The sequence below is a fragment of the Protopterus annectens genome, chromosome 16.part0 (genome assembly GCF_019279795.1).
Source record: "Protopterus annectens isolate FY-2018-M chromosome 16.part0, PAN1.0, whole genome shotgun sequence".
In the NCBI taxonomy this organism is placed as follows: domain Eukaryota; kingdom Metazoa; phylum Chordata; order Ceratodontiformes; family Protopteridae; genus Protopterus; species Protopterus annectens.
The window spans coordinates 51,430,356-51,450,221 of NC_056750.1; the positions used below are offsets into that span (position 1 = coordinate 51,430,356).

Sequence of the window (19,866 nt, forward strand, 5' to 3'; positions counted from 1 at the left end):
TTTTAAATTATTCTGTAGTAAGTATTGTTTTAAGGGTTAATTAGTTATGTTAATTGAAGGGTATTTAAGGGTGGTCATATGACTGTTTTTGAATATCTGAGGCAGGCTGGTATAACTGGCCAAAAGCACTAATATAATAAAGTTCCTTGGTTTATTTTTGCTTTTTCTGCCTTTTGCTGTTCGATGTTTTACATAGTTTTTTGTTGGTTATAGTTGTGTTGTTGGTTGGGTATTCAGTAAGGTGTCATCCCTATCCTTCTGGTTGGATTGATGTACTGTCTGTAATTTTTGCCAACTGCACAGATATTTTCTCAGTGTGCAGTTTAGAGTCATACCTATGCCTTGTAGGTGTGACCATGCTGATAGATGTGACAGTATTGTCAGGACATTACAGATTTCCATATGTGTCAACTGTGCAGAGTTTTGAAAATGTTCACAGTGTACTTCATTCATGCTCGTGAGTCTGGTTTAAAGAGCTTTTATTGAAAAGTACCTACATGCTTGTTGGAAAATAATGTCCTCCTGTCCTACTATATGGGGTTGGGGAGTAAACAGGTTGGCAATGATGACAGCAGTGTATACAGCTTAACATATATTGCAACACAGTCCTGCAGAGCATAGTAGTGCAGGTATTAATGTACTGCTTTTTCCCTTTTTTACCACAGGTGACTAGAGGATTGGTCTCTGTCCCCTTCACAACCTGATGTCAGTGTCTCTTCAGACTCTGATGATGATGGTGGCCAAACTGAGGCACAGATGGGGGTTGCAGGGACTGAATCTGTCTCAGAGGTTTACATCCCTCTTTTGCCCTCATTATCACCATACACAGGCAGTATGCCTACACATACCCAGTCAACGGAGGCCACAGATATTGGACAGTCAGAGGGTAGGGACATTGAACATTAAAGTGTGGAAACTATGGCTGCACTGAGTGTTGATACTAGCCATAGCCAAAGAGATGGTGAGATTCCACACAGGCGGATTGATAGGGGTGCTCACAGGAGGCCTGCTGTCCTTCCAACACCTATTGCAGGTGTCTCATCAAGTGTCACTCGGTGTATGTTTTGGGCCATCATGGAGGTACAGGCACATTCTGAAAGGAATTCCAGATTAATTCTCAGGCTTATGGATGCAGCACAGTCTGATATCTGTGACTGCCTCCACCATGTTGCTGATAACCTGGAACAGTTGGTTAACCTCGTGGAAATACATTGGTCTGAGACAGATCGCAGACTATCTGTCTTAGAACACACATTGTCTGTGATGGAACATCTAGCTGGAGTTGAGCGTCACACTCATGGATGTAGATCAGCAACTACATCTACTGAGAGTCCACATGGTAGTGCACAATCATGCTCCAATAATGCCAGTACATCCAGCACTCCAGAGGGGAGTGTGCTGTCAACACCAAGATGTGGCAGGCCATGGGCTCATGGTACTAGGTGTTCCCATGGAGGACATGGTCCCAGCAGACAGCAGTCATTGTCAGGTAGTAGCCCATCTTCTGACCTTGGGCATGGAGGGGCCAGTGCAACTCCTGGCAGAGCCAGTTCCCGTGTTTGGAGGTGGAGACGGTGAACTGTCAGCTCTATCATGCATCGCTCAAAGCTGTCCAAAATGCACACATGTAGGGCTAGTACTGAGCTTGACTGTGTTCACACAGACACTCACATACCACATTCACAATCAAGTCACCTATAGACACACACCACACATTTCCATGGTCCAACTTGACTCTTTCCTTTCCTGACTCACACACATGCTTTCAAGCTATTAAGTCAGCCTAGGCCTCCCACACCCCCACACAAAACCCTGTGCAAGTGATGATACCAGTGCATCATCCCTGTCATCCTCATCATCGATGCAGGGAAATGAAGCTACAGTATGTGTCTGATGCACAGGGTGACTATATAAATTACTACCAGGGAAATGTAGCTATGTGTCTGATGTACAGGGTGACTGTATAAATTAACATGTACTTGTGTAATGCAGGGACATGAAGCTACAGTATGTGTCTGATGCACAGGGTGACTATATAAATTAACATGTACTTGTGTATTGCAGGGACATGAAGCTACAGTATGTGTCTGATGTACAGGGTGACTATATAAATTACTACCAGGGAAATGAAGCTATGTGTCTGATGCACAGGGTGACTATATAAATTAATATGTATTTGTTTAATCCATTGTTGCCTTTTCCATGCCACTTGTACTGGTCACTGACAGATATTGTATGCTGCCATTTGTAATGAGTAAACCACATTATTTTATGTACTGAACATTGGGTGATGTTGTAATGGCTGTATACTTACACAATAAAAGGTGTTTCATGGACCTGTTTATGTTTCAGTTTCAGGTTAGTGTGAGAGACACCTATGGGTACACAGTGACAATAAACCCATAAACATCAGAATACAGGCTGGGATGTCAGCACAGAAGAAATATGTCTTCAGCAAGGTACAGCACTATAGGTGCATGGCTCCATAGGTTCATATGTGTATAACAGGCTAACAAGGACAATGGCATCATTCAGCCTACTCATGCATCCCTACTCTCTGAAAAGGTCTGATATCATTGATAGGTGTCAGCATGGTTTTGGGAGCTGACACATCTACAAGCTGTGATGAGGGGGATGAACCATCTGCAGTTTTCCTGGGTCCGTTACAGACATTTGTCCTAACACAGTTATGATTGTCTTGTTCTGCATCGCATTGTGCAACTTGTACATTTTATTTATTTTTTTATTTTGTTTTATTTTAAATTTGTTGACCGGGATAGTCCGACTGGATGCATGTCCATTTTCAGCAAAGGCCCGGGGAGAAAAGCTCCATGGAATAACAAATCATCATAACATGTCACATCATAATGTTTAAGGTGTTTACCTTACAAACATAACGTGCAGGGTTTGATTCTCAAATGGGGTAATTGGCTAGGCTGAAAATGGCCCACAAGGGCAGTTAGCCTAGTACTAATCTATGAACCTAAATAACAAATATATTATTTACAGAGATTAGATGGGCAATATATACAAATTACATATAGAATATTTTTAGTGATTAGAAGAGCAAACATTATAACAAATCATCAGGTAGTGTTATTCAGCGAAAGAATCGGATAAAAATACATAGTAGGTTACCTAGCAGATTTACACATTCCAGAGACAGGTTAACCAGGCTTGATACAGTGACATAGCCAATTTGTTCCCAGGTGGTGTCTGAGCCTAGTTTTGAACTGACCAAGTGAAGAGAGTAAGGTAATGTGCAATCCATTTCCAGTGTTTCCTTATTAACAGTTTCCCTCTCTGCCCCTTGCCAGGGACACCAAGAGCTGGTCAGTTTTTCCAAAATTCTTTTGTCTTGTAGAGGTAAAATCTAAGCTATCTGTGAACCTCCAAGAAAAGCAAGGTTCCTCTCCTTGTTGAGATGGTCAGGAAAAAACACGGGTAAGGAGACAGCTTAATTCAGGGACAACTCTGTCACTACTTTGACATGAAAGAGGTAGTGGTGCAAAGGGAGAGCAGAAGAGAGGGATTCCAGCCCCATAGATGCAACAACAAACACATACTCCAAGCCATTCATAAAAGGATGAACAGCAAGAGCCCAAGTCTCATGCAAACCATGGAGGCTCTGTATTTGAGCTGGGCTTCTAACTACTTAGACTTCCACTAGTACATCTCCTTCTCCTTATGAAGGATGTCCCCAAAGAAGAAATCCTTTCATGGAGGGGCAGAGAATGAGGTAACATCAGTGTCAGATCTGTATTGGAGAGAAGCAAAAAACAAAGACTCACACAGCGCAATCCATCTGAATCAGAATCGGGGGTGTCTAAATCCTCCAAAGGAGGTGCACCCTTATTTCAGAAGGGTGCACAAACAACAAAGGTACTTCCACAGCATGCTGCTTCAACTTCAGCAATGACAGGAAATCCTAAGCTAGCAGAAGTCATTGAGAGAAAGCCTGGAAAGTTAAAGGAATGAAGGCACTGCTCAACTTTGGTTGCGGTAAACTCATGGCTACCATTTGACTTTTAGTGTCTTAGGCCTCCTAGATCCAGAAAAAGCCACATTGGAGAACTTGGAGAATGGGCAAATGACCAGGCTCTCCATTTAGACATTGAGAACTTCCTAACAAATGAAGACTGTTGGGACTCAACCCTTGATAACAAGAGAACAATGCTCTGACACAGAGGCTCCCATGGCATAAAAAAAAAACCTTTCTGTCATCTGTCTGGGGAGGACATACAGAGACAATGGCAATGTAGCCTGCACAGTGTTCACTCAAGGGGCCTTGGCCAACATACAGTCTGAAGATGGGGGCAGTGAAGGTGATTTACTGAGTCCAGAGCTGCTGGACTAAGGAAAACCCAAGCCATGTGACACACTGTCCTTGGTCTCCTGATATTTTATATCATGACACTTATTGTCATGTTTCTTTTCCTGGAGGTTTGCTCCCAGAAACTTTGACTGATGCCTCAGCTGTTCCACAAAAGACATATGCCCTCTTTATGAGACGCAAACTCCCAGAAATATTTAGCTCTTGTCCTTTTGGGTGAATCTGACATGATGTGGACAAGCAGCCACACTGTGCTGCAAGCCAAGGCAGGAGAGGCAACAAGAATAAAAACCTTGGAGGGGACCTTGCTTCTTCAGAATCAATACAGTTATTCAATTTACCAACAATATTCAAACCAGCCACTATCAAACATGAGACACCAATTACAGCACTTAGAAAAATACCACCTTAATTCCTCTATGAGGTACTTTTCTTTCCTTTGGAAGTGGGTCAGCCAACTGACTGACAATGTTGCAGTTACGCACAGTTAGCAAGAAAATTCTACAGATGCTATTAGCCAATGCTCTTATTGTACTACAAATGCCCATATGTAGTAAATGGGAGGGGAAGGTACACCCATGAATCTTAGGTTGGCTGTTGGGCTTCTGGCAGGCAGAATATCCCACAAATGATGACTGCAACAGTGAATAGTACAATGAACATCAGTATAGGTCAGAAGGAAGTCTGAGCCAGGTAAAGTGATAAAAGACATACAATAAATACCTTTTCAAAGACTACAATGAAAAACCTGTGTAGGAAGAAGTATTTGCAAATGGAGGCAAGCCATTGTCCATGCAACAGGGAAAGGTGTCTGAAGTAATGGAAAAATAGGTCTAGGACAACCGATTAATATCCTCATTATCGAATTCTACCTCTGAACAACTTGCAGTAGAATCTGAACACAGATTTTTCTACACAGGGTAAAGACCTCTACAACCACTACTATTAAAAGAATCAACCCCAACATCAATGACCTTTGGGGAAAGGAGATTTCACTCTGAAACAACAAGGAGAGAAACTATTTCATAGCTTAAAATAACCCAACTGGATGAAGATTAAATGGCTACTATTTCCTGGAACAACAAACTATAAGTCGTGAATCAATATACAGGCACTTAGTATGAAAAAAAGTTTAAAAAAAAAGAAAAATGCTCACTAGTAAATAGAGAGGTTAGTATTCCTGGATTAGAAATGCAAAGATGGTAAAAAGGTATGATGCTAAAAACTCATGAAACTGGTAGAAATACACAAAGTGGGGCAAGCTGCTACTTAAGGACTGGACAGAAGACTTGTGATAAGTAGCAGGCCCACCTTATTGGCATCCTACTGGAACAATCTGATTTGCTTTAGTGTGCAGCAAAATTTACAAATGGTCCTGCAGGGAGGGGGGTCTTGCATATTTGTGCATGATGCACACTTGTACACAGAGAAGGGAGCAGTCGCTAATGGCCGATAAGAACACATGACCATGTAACTATCACTACGAAAGTGCAAGCGCATCTCTGTTTTTTGTCTCAAAATATAAACCTTCAATTGCTTACAGCAGATAAACCTACTTTGAGGTGCATAGTCACATTCTGATTTATGCAAGCTTTTGGTTAAAACAGTTATGCTTAGTACTAAATATCACACAGTGGGCAATCAGTTATATGCAACTGGATGTTACAAAAATATGCACTTTAAACCACAGAAAACCATAACTTTTCTTATAGTACTTTTGTTGTATATAAGCATCTCTTCTGTAAAAATACAATATTTACTATTCATAATAATCTACGTAAATATACAAATATGGCTAAAGCAAAAGTGGACACAAATAAAAGCTTCTTATCACCATAGAAAATCATGTACGTAAGTTTGTTTTCCATTAAATACATACAGTAGTGGTGAAAAACTCTGTCTGTGCAAACAGCAGCAAGCTTAAGGGAACAAGGCTGTGATGCTACTGCTTGATTATTCACTTATTCGTTTTCCGTCCTAATTTTTTTCCTCTTTTTTACTACAACCACCACACCACTTCCAACTGTACAGCGTTAGTGTGTCATTTCTGTAAGGATGGAAGCAGTGCACACATGTAAACTCACGTTACCACTCCTCTGGCAAATGAAAGGTTTCTCACTAGCTATCCTGTGCAGATCTGCAAGCTATCAATCTGGTACTGGCCATGCCAACATAAGCAATGCTTGGGTAGCACACAGTTAAGGCTGGAAACCAATGCAGTGCAAATTCATGCTGATTTCATGGGTACAATCAGCTGGATTAACAAAGAACTAATTTTCAAGACCTTTCATTCTATGTTATCAGAACATCTGCAAAACTTGACTTCCTTTTACGTTTCAGTCATGATTTATGATATGCCAGGGTCTTTTTCTTTGGGCTGCTCCACACCTGCAAAAAATGCAATAGTAGGGTCCTCAGATGAATCATCCTCTGTGAAATACAACCCTCCTCCCACCTCCAAAAGTACAGGCAAATCTCTGTTTCCTGTTTCTGGTAAGCCAGAGTCAACAAAAAACACTGGGTGTGTCGTATAATGGACTGATAGTTTTCCTGCTTTGTTAGCAGCACTATTCTCTGTATCTGGGCCTTTCTGTTCTTGTGAATTCAGTAACTCCTGGATTGTTGACTGGCCACTCTCCACATCAGGTATACCCATGTCTGTGATGGACAAGGAGGGGCTAAAAAGATCCAGGAGAGCGCTGGAGTCTATGGTGAAACCTTGTGATGTTAGCATGTTCTGAAAGTTCTCCAGACTAAGATCATCACCATCTACATGGTCTGTTAGCTCATTCCCTTGCTGTGGTCTGCAATGAAGAGAGGAGGAGGAAGAGGTAGGACTGGGGAAAAGACGAGTGACCTCTGACATCTGAGCAAAATGCATCAAATTGTCAAGGCAGGCAATACTGAGGCAGCTCTGTTCACACTGAGACTGCTCATGATCTGAGATGGCACTGCTGGAGGCACCATTTCCGTTGTTTTCATGTTCTTGGAGGATGGAGTCAGTTAACATGCCGGGAGACAATAAGGACTCAGCCGTGGAATTTACAGGACTCATTTGCTCAACTTGGGGACCTATGGTAGGGCTTGGTGGCTCTTCTTTTACATGAATTATGAGACTAGTTCTGCTGGGAGAAATGGAAGGACTTGAATGAGTCATGTCTGTTACATCAGAGATGACTGGGCCACAGCTTTCGGGGGAGTCAGTGGAGTAAACATTTATACTGGTATATGGAGGAGGTGATGGTGTGAAATCATCAGAGTCATGCCGATGCTCAAATGAATACTGCCGTCCATACTTGGGAAACGGATGCGCTGAACTGCTGTCATTTAACATTAAGGGAATTTTTCTCTTCATTCCAATCACATGATTTGGCTGTACCAGTGAGACCAGGAAGTGAATCAGCTTTGTCACTATTTCCTGCTGCTCAGCATGCTTCAGTCGTAGGCTGGCAACTTCTCTCCACAAAGCCTCATTCTCATGTTTCAGTGTTAGTATATGAGAATCCATAGTGTCTTGTTTTCCTCTCATTAATTGCACATCAGTTAAGATCTTGCTAATATTGTCTTGCCGTACCTTAACCTCTTCATTTTTTACACCAGCAACATTTGTTACTTTTCTCTTGATGTTTTCCAAAAGATGGTCCTTGCCTCGCACAAAGTATGGATGCTGAAATTCTGTATCATCTTTCTCTGGCTTCACCAGCCCTCCTTGTTCAATATGTATCCCTCACTGGTAAGATCAGACCATAAACTAATCTCACTGGATATTCACATCTCGATCCCAGCCCCTGCCCAGAAAACCACAGTGAAAAACTTCTCTAAAGCAAATTTCACACTCCTCAAAACCGAGGTGGAATCCTTCAAAGCCCCCGGGCCTGTGGAAAATACGGCCCAGACTGCAGAATCCTTTATAAACGCATTCTATTAACACCTTCAGGAATGCATGGATCATGCAATCCCAAATAAAACCAAGAACCAATCCTTCAAAGGCAGGCGTCCTGTCTGGTGGACCCCAGCCATAAACAAACTATACAATAGAAGGAGGAAGCTACTACATGATAGAGCAAAATCCCAAAAAGGGAAGGCATCTCTGATCAGTATTAGCAAAAAAACTATGGGCACTCATAAAATCGTCTAAGGCCAGCTTCAAGAGAAAAATTGCACAGGACACTAAGGATAATCACAAGGCTTTCTTTAGTTATGTTAGGAACCTGGGTGGGAATTCCCAGATATGCTCAGAATTAGTCCAAAATGACAAAAAATGCACCGAACCCACAGACTTCTCCCCCCTCCCCACCAAAAGGGCAAATATCTATCCCAGCAGAGTACTGCCCCCCTGACATCTCAGATGCTCAGGTAAGAGCCGCCCTCTCCAAAGCAAAAAACACAGCATCAATGGGACCAGACGGTGTCCCGGGCTGCGTCCTACATGAACTCCAGGAAGAGCTAAATCCAAACATAAAACTACTGTTCAATCTCAGCCTTGCTACAGGATATGTACCCAAAGAGTGGCGTACAGCAACAGTGGTCCCTCTCCACAAAGGTGGTGCCTCAACGGATCCTGGAAACTATCGCCCCATAAGCCTGACTAGCTTGGTCTGCAAAGCTATGGAAAGGATCATCATGGACCTCATAAATAAAGATATTGGGGACCTACAGACACTGGATCCTACCCAGTTCAGCTTTGTTAAGGGCAGATCCTGCCTCTTAAACCTGGTTGATTTCTTTGAAACAGTCACCAAGGCCATTGGCGAGGGGAAGGTAGTCCACACAGCCTACCTGGACCTCGCAAAAGCCTTCGATACAATACCCCACTTGGGCATTATAGATAAGCTCACCAGCTTAAATATAAACCCCTATGTCACTAGATGGGTTGCAAACTGGCTCAAGGACAGAACTCACATGGTTAGAATTGCTGGAGTCATGTCAGACTCCAAACCAGTTACAAGTGGCGTCCCACAAGGCTCAGTCCTGGGACCTCTGTTGTTCGGTATATATTTCTCGGAGGTACAGGCCAACTCGGAAGGACTGTGGCTGACCAAGTTCGCAGATGACTGCAAACTAGGCGCCATAATCGACTCTCCAGCCAACACAAGCATCCTACAAAAGGGCCTCATAGAAACAGACAACTGATGCCAGAGCCATGGCCTCAAGCTAAACGCCAAAAAGTGTATAGTCATCCCCTTTGGCAAAAACAAAGTGCCCACAAATTACCACATAGGTGGTAATCCATTAAATCTGGAAGAAGTAATTAGGGACCTGGGGACCCAAGTTGATAGCAATCTCTCATTTGAAAACCACGTGGCCAAAGTGGTTAGAAAAACATTTTATATAGCCCACCTAGTTATGAAGGGATTCACATCTAGATCAGGGGAGGTCATCGTGCCTCTTTACTCATCCCTCATCAGGCCCATAATTGAGTACAATGCCCCTTTTGGGATGTACCTTACCAGACACCTGCAGCAACTGGAAAGACCCCAAAAGTACCTCACCAAGAGGATCAAAGGGCTCAAACAGATGCCATATGCTGCCCGGTTAAAGAAACACCAGCTCTACTCAGTGGCATACCACCTGCTCAGAGGCAATCTGTGCCTGACGTATAAAGCCATGTCCAACCCGGAGTTAATGGACATGCTGCACCTCAGAAAATCCAAATCCCATCAAGCTACGCACTCGAGAGACTTGAACCTCAGCACTGAAATAAATAGGACATGCTGGAGGGACAGATTCATAACCCAGAGTCTCCCTTCACTCTGGAATAAAATCCCAGTCCAGGTTAGGCAGAGTCCCTCATTGACTCTCTTCAAAAGGAATCTTGATGAGTGGATGCGAGATCGTAGGTTTACCCCGGGTATCACTTCTGTGTCACTGTTAGACAGAGGCACAGTATACTAATCTCGAAAATGGGCATAGAAAAATTCATTTAAAATGGGTGGAGAAAGCCAAACACACTCAAGCTAGGCTTATAAATGCCCTAGGGCAGATAGCCTAGTATGAACCTATGAACCTATGCACTACTTTGCGAAACCCATACATGTTCAGCTGACGCACAAAGCTGGCCATGTTGTTATGTTTGAAGTATTTTGGAAGTACCTCTTTGGCAAACTGTCCTTGGTCAAATACATGGAAGCTCTGCCCACTCAGGCTCCAGCAGATAAGAGGGTCAGTATCAGGATCCTCCACTAATGTCCACAGTTTAGTTAGAAAGGCTGGCACATTTCCAGCCGAGACCCCACCAGACATTTCCATCCCGTGGGCTGAGTCTCCCTCCACAAGGAGCTCCCGAACCACAAGTAGTTATTGATCTTGACTGTGTGACAGTCTTTCCAAATACTGCCACCACTCCAAGAAACACATGACTGAAGGCCCTTGTTTTGCTTTCCAATTGTTCGGCACTTTGTCAGTTTCACAATTATAAGCCACACAGTAAACCGAACAACGAATAAATGCTTGACCTCCCTAAACAAGATTCACAAAACTGCAGTATTTCCCATTAACTGCGTAAACAACTCTCAGAACCTCACAAGAGGGCACGGTCACTGCATTACAGTGGAAGTGTGCTCCACATGGATGGGAACCCTGTTAGGCTGTTACATATATGGTGTAGTGTCTGGGTTACAAACCTGTCTCTCCAGCATGTACTATTTATTACCACAGTCAAGGTGTAGGTGTGTAGAACAGGTATTACATGTGTAAGTCCTTTCTTGGGTATGCAGAAGGTACACAGTGGGATCTGACACAGCCCTGTATGGCATCTATACACCTCCCTCCAAAGCATGTAGGAGACAGAATACACATTTACGACCTTGACATGGTCTGCATAGGACATGTTATGTACACTATATATTGGTTCACTATAGAACCTCTTTGGCTGTTACAGTTGTCAGATATGCCTGTGTAGTGACATACCAAAGGTGCCATTGCCCCAATGATAGGTGTGATGAGTGCCAAATACAGTATAACAATGACAGTCTGGGATTTATATCCCATACCTTTCTTACAAAATTGAATGAATCCCCGCATCTTGCTGACCAGCGAAAGTCAAAGACTAAATCACTCCCTGTGTCCGTAAGTCCCTGACTAATGACTCAACTGTTGGTGGTGTGCCAAAAAATACAATATTTTCCAGGGATGAATGACTTCCAAAAGGATAGTACTGTGCATTCCTTGGCATTTAGTATTTGTCAATGGCTCTGACAACAACTAAATGTGTGTGTCAGCCCATCCTGGATAAATGTTGGTTCTGTGTGGGATTCAGTGATAGCCATACCTCTCAACCTGGAAACATCAAAAATCTGGACAAGGTCCATGAAAAATAGGTACAAATCTGTATGCTGATTAACATATAATTTGCATGCATAATTATGTAACCCCACCCACTCCAATGGAATTGTGGGATAAACATTCAAACGCAAACTGAACAGAACCAATATATGGCACCAGAGCCCCCCTGCAGCCATTCCAATGTCCCATTACCTGGTTATTTTGCCCTATTTACCATAAACACTATAATGTGCATACTGCTTTAGTTCTACAATGTTTATTTGGATTCATTTAAAATTTTTATTTTACATTTTATAGTATAAACACTACTACTAGACCTCTGCTAAACAAAGCAATACAGTCTCACAATGAAAATAGACTTAGCATTATAACTTTTCTGCCCTTGAAACTCCCATTCATTGAAACAGCATTGATACCCACATTCAAAGAAAATGCATCTGGCCAGTGGTGGATAAAGACTAGCTTTGGGCTGTTTTCAAATCATAGGCCCCCTTGCATAAAAAACATACATGTGTTCTTTGATACACCTTCCTGACAGCAGTAAATTATATTCCTTGTATAATACAGCACACTTGTTACAGTGCATTTTAAATTTGTTTTGAACATTTTTACAGTAAGCAATGAAACAAAATGCATGAACCAATAATTGACTAAACTGCCCAATTCAGAACATTTCCATCATAAGTCTGTAACATCTACAATCCACCAGTATCAGTAAATATGCACAATCTCTGCAGAAGTAAAAGTCACATAATTCCACATTATGGAGATATATAACTAGTGAAGAGGTTGCTGCAAGCAAACAACTTAATATTTCATTGTTTCATCTAAAAATAAAGTGCCTGTTGCCTTGAGATATAAATTGCCTATGCTGCATAAAAAAATGATCAGCTAGTAATATTACAACAGGGAATGGATGGTAAACTGATAACAGGTGCATAATAACTAGGTATAAATATAATAAAATAAAATAAATAAAAGGTATCTCTGCCAAAGAAAACATTCTCAGGGCTGAAAAGTACAGTATCAACAATATATCGACATGCTGTGGGAGAAGAACCCACAGCCTTCTATATCAAAAGCAAACATTCTACCTGTTGTACTTCTAACAACACAAATGCAGTTACCATGAGCAGCATTACACTTCTCTCCGCCTGAAGACCTATGCAGCATAAGAAATCTGTAAATAGCCAAAATTTATTGGGAAGGGGACAAAAGCTCAAAACCAGGGACACATATTAAACATTGCTTGTATGATCTTAGAAAAGTTGCTAGTATAAAATGTTTTGTGTTACCAACCATGCATTTCCTGAAAGACAGAAAGACTGAAACTTAAATGGCTATGATTATTTAGTGAAGTCAGTTCTCACTGGATTTGCCAGAAAACAATAATTTTAAAAGGAACTGACCAAAAGTATATATGAGCCAAACATTCCAGAGAGAGAGGGAGACACACACACACACACACACACACACACACACACACACACACACACACACACACACACACACACACACACACACACACACACACACCTTGAACAGACCTTATAAAATGCAGATAACACAGCTTGAACAGACCTTGCAGCCTGCTTAACTGCAATTGGCTTGAACTGAACAGACCTTAATAAGCATTGGCTAATGGCTTGAACAGACTGATCTTGCTTAAAATGTAAGGTAAAGTACACAACACTTTGCTCCAGCAGCAGATAACAGTTCTTTCATGTTTAAAATAAATGCAGATAAAATCGGGCAATACACACAGTTCTTTCCTGTGTAAAACAAATACAGATAAAATTGGCTAATTGCTTGAACCATTGAATGCACTTTCATAAACACAGTTCTTGGACTTGCAGCACAGCAGATAAAAAAATACACACATTGGCCCAACCCCCAGAAGCTTGCTTAAATTGCAAATAAAATACACAGTTCTTTTGGCCCAGGCCTTAATTTCACAGCAAAAATATTCTTGGTCTAACAGCACAGCTGACTTGAACAGCAGCAGATAATATACACAGCTTACTTAAATTGTAAAATAAAATGCTTGTCACACAGCAGCAGATTAAGCAAGCTGTGTGTATTAATTGTTAAATAAAATGCACACAATTCTTTCAGCCCTGGACTTACTTTCTCAGCAAAAATAAGTTTGCTCAGACAGCAACAGCAGATAAGATACACTGGCACAGCAGATAAAATAAAATCGGGCTTTCATACACACATTTCCCACTTCCCACCCAAAACTGTGTGCATGAAAGTCCGATTTTATTTTATCTGCTGTGCTGGTTCTCGGACTTGCAGCACAGGCTAGCAGATAAAAAATACACACATTGGCCCGGCCCCGGCAGCTTAATTAAATTGCAAACAAAATCACAATTACACCGTTCCTTTGGCCTCAGACTTAAATTCATAGCAAAACTATTCTTGGACTAGCAGCACAGCTGACAAACACACACACACACACACACACACACACACACACACACACACACACACACACACACACACACACACACACACACACACACACACACCACTTACCTCTAAATAAAAGGTGAGTGAGCTTGTTTAATAATAAACTCCCCACATTCCTCGTAACTCAAATCTCCGAGTTTCTTCTTTAAACCGAACACAGGTACACAGCGAACTTCTTGTAGATAAAATCCCCCTTCTTCATTACATCCGTTCACAGCGAGATTCTTGGAAATAAAATCCCCACACTCCTCGAGTCGCATAACACCTTGCCTGCTCTGGTAACTCCCGCTCGCAAAAGCATTTGAACCAGAGCCGGAAATATGTGCTATGTACGTGCATGGAGCATTCCGACAGGCTGGTGGTGCTGACGTCATCGCGCACGTGATGACATCAGCACACGAAGCAGGAAAGTCAAATACATGAAAATAAAATTGTGAATAAATCGGAAATGAAGGGGTGCCACTCGGGAATCGTGGCACTCCATTATTTGGACCCCAAAACTCGGTAAAAAACAAGGAATTCTGGACAGTTGAGAGGTATGGTGATAGCTCCTAATTTGCAATCATCTCCAAATGTAGTCAGTCAGATGTCACTGACAGTGGCTATGGCTGCAGAGAAGGGAATGGCTACAAGGGGTAGTCCCTGGATGATTTGTGAAGGAAGTCCATTAGTGACTGGCCTTATTGTAGCGGTGGACTACCCAATGCTATCATCCCGAATAATGATTGTCAGACACTTGACTATCCACTAGCTGACATACTAGTTTGTAAATAACCTCTACAGTTTTTCAACAATGCCTGATGGCCTAATATTGTCAAATGCCTTATCAGGCCATGGTAGATGGAGTGAGTCATATTCCTCTCATCCATGGAAGAGTTTAATAATCAGTAAGGTCCACTGGTTAGAGTAGGCGTGATCTGCTCTTGTGCAAAACAAGCTGTGTTTGGTTCAGTGTCTGTAGGTGTATGACATTGCTACTGATCATTTCCATAACTCATTTTATGGCTTTACATATCAGATGACTGAGACATCTGGAGCCAGTGATTGTAACTACATGCTAGTTGTCCTATGTACAATTAAGTATTGCAGTTACTTCCATACTTGTTGTCCAAGAAAATAGTCATCTAAGGTGTGTGTGTGTGTGTGTGTGTGTGTGTGTGTGTGTGTGTGTGTATGTATACAGACCACAGGAAACAATGGAGAGGAAGGTAATATGTACACCCTGCGATGGTAAGGAGGGGGTTTTACACAGTTATTCTGCAGCTGGACACTACTCAAGCCATGTGTACTGAAATCACATAATTACCTTGTGAAGAATTCTGAAAACAAGGGAGTCCCCTGAATTGCTGCTGCCTGGATTCTACTAATGCTGGTCTCATCACAACCACTATCACCTGGGCTACCATACTACTATACTTTTTCTCTCAGCAGAAACAAAAAGTTAGTACCAAGTTCATAATGAGAAGCAAGACACAGCTTGTTTGTTCATCCACATAGCTGTTCCATGTCACGCAAGGCTCTGTAGGCTTGACATACTCTTTTCCAGGTAGATGTCTTGATTAGAAACCAGGGCAAATCATTTGATCTTTGCATGCATTATGTCTTCTGCTCCAGGGTTGTTAGGATTTCATGAGGGTACTACTAGATGGTAATTAGGAGCACAACTGCAGCGTCACAATATAATGTTCAATGTCCAGTGACATAGATGTCCAAGGTTGCTCAAAGAAGCACCACAGCAGCAGTTATCCATGTTAGGTGACAATGTCACAAGAATTCATGCAACCTGCCCTTCATGGTGGATATCTGCATGACATGTCTCTGAGGACTACTGCAGAGGAGTGACCACCTTTGGCCAAAGTGTGTCCACCTGCCACATGTCCTAGGTATGTCATACTGTACCTTTATGTACCTGGAATATGTCTGTGTTCCCACATTATGTCACACAACATCCAATTTGCTGTCTGGTTGCTTGACAGGCATTGTAGACTCACAAGGCCAAAGTAATGACTGCAAAGTTGAACGAGTCCCATGTGTATGCACAGACATCTACATCTTACACTGTTTGTAGGCACTCTTTGCAGTGGTTTCAGGCTGTCAACCCCAGGGTGTAGCAGCATGACTCTAACTTTGTTGGAGTTTCACAGTGTCACTTTGTAGGTATGCTACTGCGACCATGCCTAATAACAGGATTATGGTTAATCCATGGGCCACATGCCTGGCAATGCTTTGTAATCCCTTAACCATGTTATGGCACACTGTCAGGTGCTGTGTTACCATAGGGGACCTACATAAACGTGACAACATGTTACATTTCAGCATCTGTCATGGCACTGCCTAACAATGGCCTGCTGTGATGTACACACAAGTAAGACTCTATTGCTAATGGCATTATCATTGACTTCTGATGAGATGTGGAAAGTGTCCCCACCCCCTACTCCTACGCCACACAAACAGAATGTGTGAGAGATGTGACTATAGTACAAACCTCGATTCCATGCTTTCTCACACACCAGTCAGTACATATGACAATGAACATTTTGCCAACATGCACACCTCACCTCCTCCTCCACCCACATCCACATCACACACACTTGCTTGTGTGGAGCTCTTTACCAGACACATTCCCAAACAGACACCTCAGAAACCCTATATGCAAGCCCAGTACACATAATCAGACCTCTGCAGATCACAGTACACATAATACCTCACACACCACTGTCTCACCGGTCAAACATCTGAAGCAAAACACAAAAGCAAACCTATTATTCATAGGAGATTACATCATGAGATGCACTGATATCCCTGTCACCAGGCTACATGTGGGAAAGGTTACAGTTAGCTGTCTGTGAGTTGACATGATATGCCATACTACACATTATCACAAGTCTGTCAATATCAGGTAACGTAATGATGACACCATAGTTCCTGTTGGTGTGTACCTGAGACATACGTTACTGGACTGTATGCAGACACATCACTGAGTTTAGACACTCTGTGTCTCTCGCGGGTATGCTCATAGCTTTCATCTGCATTTGCCCCTCACCTAGAATGATGGCTCAACACACATGGGAAATTATGGAACTCAGTAATTGCCTTAGCATTGGTGTCATTTTAAGGGGATCCACTACATGACCGCCGGAGATGACTTGCTCCACAGACCTCAGTGCTTTGCGAGAAGAGGTCTTTATCTGTCACCCCTGGGATTTTGTGTACTGACCAAGGCTGCTGACATCCTCATACTGCATCTTGTATGCACTACCTCAAGGGAAAACTTTCTAGTGAGAATGCCATCTTCAAACCATGGTTATGCTGTACATGCTCGGAATCCCAACACTAAACTCCACTCAGTGGAAGGTGTCCCCACATTGGAATATGCAGACATTTGTGTAGTCGCAGACACCTGGGTCAAGGCTGTGGACAGCACCACAGCCATACCAGTCTACACATCCTTCCACATGTTCAGACCTAAAACTGACAGGGTGCAAGGTAATGCAGGTAGTATATACATATACATTAAAGATAGATACACATCTAGATTGGTGAAACAGGATGATTCCCTGGAAACACTGCAGGTGCTATTCACTGCTGGAAGGGCACCTAATCAAGGCATTCCCAGCTACAGAAGCAAATCCATGAATCCAGATACCCTTTGTGGTTATTTGAATCTACTTGTGTCTACAAGATACATCAGTACACCATGGTTTGGGGTGGCATTAAGTACCCGCCAGCTGTGTTGTTTAGTTGTGCTGAAGCTCACTTACCCAGAGGTTAGTCCACGTCCTTAGCTACAATGCCCTGAAACTAATGGCATGACATTCCTACAAGGGGAGCCAATGTAGTGCATCAGGTGTTTATCAATATGGGTGATCACTGCAGCCCCTCCACTGTGAGGTCCTCCCTGGTGAGATCTGACCACAGATCAGTTTCATTAAAAGTAATCATCACGGCTACCCCTCTTGCAGAAAAGACAGTAATAAACTTCAGTAAAGCAAATTATAACCTCCTATGGGATGGTTTACATAGCATGACTGCACCTCTCCCCTTAAATGGGACAGGCAAGTATGCAGAGCTCTACGGCAATGCTTTATGCAAGCACCTATACAACTGTATAGACTTGGCTCTACCTGACAGGAGAAAAAATGCTCCTCCTGGTGCAGAAAACCTGCCTGGCGGCCAACTGCCATTAGCAGGCTGGAAAATAACAGGTGGACATTGCTGTGAGACAGTTGGAGTGAGGGAGCCACCCTAAAATTGAAGCACAACCTACTCAGCTAAAACAAGCAAATAGTGCTGTTGTGACGTCCTGCAAAAACAGTATGTGACAAAATTAGCCTCCTACAAAGGGTGATCGCAACGCACAGTGTAGTTACATGTGTAACCACAAAGGAAAGGCCCAGATTGTCAGTGATGTTGTATTTAATGATACCACACATAATGAGTCTGTAGTCATAGCTAACCTGTTGTCCCACAGGTTCTGCGTCAACTTCACTCCCCTGTCCCCACCACATGTACCACATGACATTTCTGCAACCTATCCCATACTTTCTATATCTACAGAACAGATCATAAATGGGCTCCCTAAGGAAATAACACAGCATCTATTGGACATGCTAACATCCCAGTAGGCATCCTATATGGGACCCAACAAGGATTATTAATACCATTGGGAACTCCTTGCAATCATAGTGTAACCACCAGCTACATCCCAGGTGACTGGACAACGACAACTGTTATCCCCTTGCACAGAGGTTGTGCATCCACCAACAATGGGAAATATAGACCTATTAGCCTGAGTAGCCATATCTGTGAGCCCATGGGGCAAATCATCATGGACCTGATCAGCAAAGATATATGTAATCTAAAAACAGGTAACCCTACACACACTGGATTTCTGAAAGGAAGATCACAGATATTAAACCTGGTGGAAATGTATGAGTTGGTCACTAAGGACCTGGATAAGGGGGACATCTGTGCATACAACCCATGGACTTAGCCAAGCTGTGTGACACTATCCCCCACTCAAGCATCATTGACAAAATCACCCAAGTAGGCATCAACAGTAATATCATTATAGAGTTCACTAAGTGGCTCACCTATGGAACACATCCTCAAAATAGGGGAATCGGCCTCCAGTAGCTAATCTGTAACCAGTGATGTGCAACAGGGCTCAGTCCCAGATCCTCTACTGCTTGGAATCCATTTAATCAAAGTACAAGCACAAAGTGAATGTCTGTGGCTGGCAAGTTTAGCTGATACCTGCAAACTGTGAGCGGTCATAGAATTTGTGAGTTACAGTATGTCAATATCCTACAAGAGGCTGTTGATAAGCAAATGCTCACTGACATACACATGACTGTAAACACTATGCAAATATCTACATAGTATAATTTCCATTGGTAACACCTGTGTTCCTGGTAAGTAGCACATCAGTAGCAACGCCTGATGTACATACTCAGGGCTGATAGACATGGGCACACAGGCCTGACCACACATGTTTATATCTAATTTACCTTAGATAATCATGTCTCCCCAGTGGTAAGAAGGGAATCATATCTTGCTCATGTCACAACTGAGGCCACTGTCATCCAAAATTGACATAGTCATAAGCTACATATACTCTTCCCTCAGCATGCCAATATTTCACTGCAATGGCCATTTTGTCATGTGTCTTTCCAAGCATTACTGGCAATTGCACACAACACAAAAGTCCCTCACAAGGGAACTTCAGCTCTTCAGTATCCCTTCTATTGGGATCATCTAAAATTACTGGCATTGTA

The 19,866-nt window shown here is 42.5% G+C and overlaps 2 protein-coding genes across 4 annotated transcripts in view; both read right to left on the reverse strand.

The window, feature by feature from the left end:
• The window catches only part of LOC122790854 (Fc receptor-like protein 5), a 1,199,590-nt gene that overhangs the window by 383,509 nt on the left and 796,215 nt on the right, over positions 1-19,866 (reverse strand). The window lies entirely within an intron of this gene.
• Positions 6,681-10,582, reverse strand: LOC122790855 (heat shock factor protein 1-like). The gene is made up of 2 exons (XM_044058504.1): positions 10,345-10,582; positions 6,681-8,053 (listed from the first exon to the last, which is right to left on the reverse strand). The coding sequence occupies exons 1-2, from the start codon at positions 10,580-10,582 to the stop codon at positions 6,681-6,683; spliced, it is 1,611 nt and encodes a 536-aa protein (XP_043914439.1).

What these genes read in the sequence shown, in the direction of transcription:
- LOC122790855 (XM_044058504.1), bottom strand. Translation starts at nt 10,582, where the DNA reads ATGGAAATGTCTGGTGGGGTCTCGGCTGGAAATGTGCCAGCCTTTCTA. An exon ending in TGGGTTTCGCAAAGTAGTGC is followed by an intron (nt 8,054 to 10,344) that starts ATAGGTTCATAG and finishes AGTGAGGGATAC; the next exon opens with ATATTGAACAAGGAGGGCTG.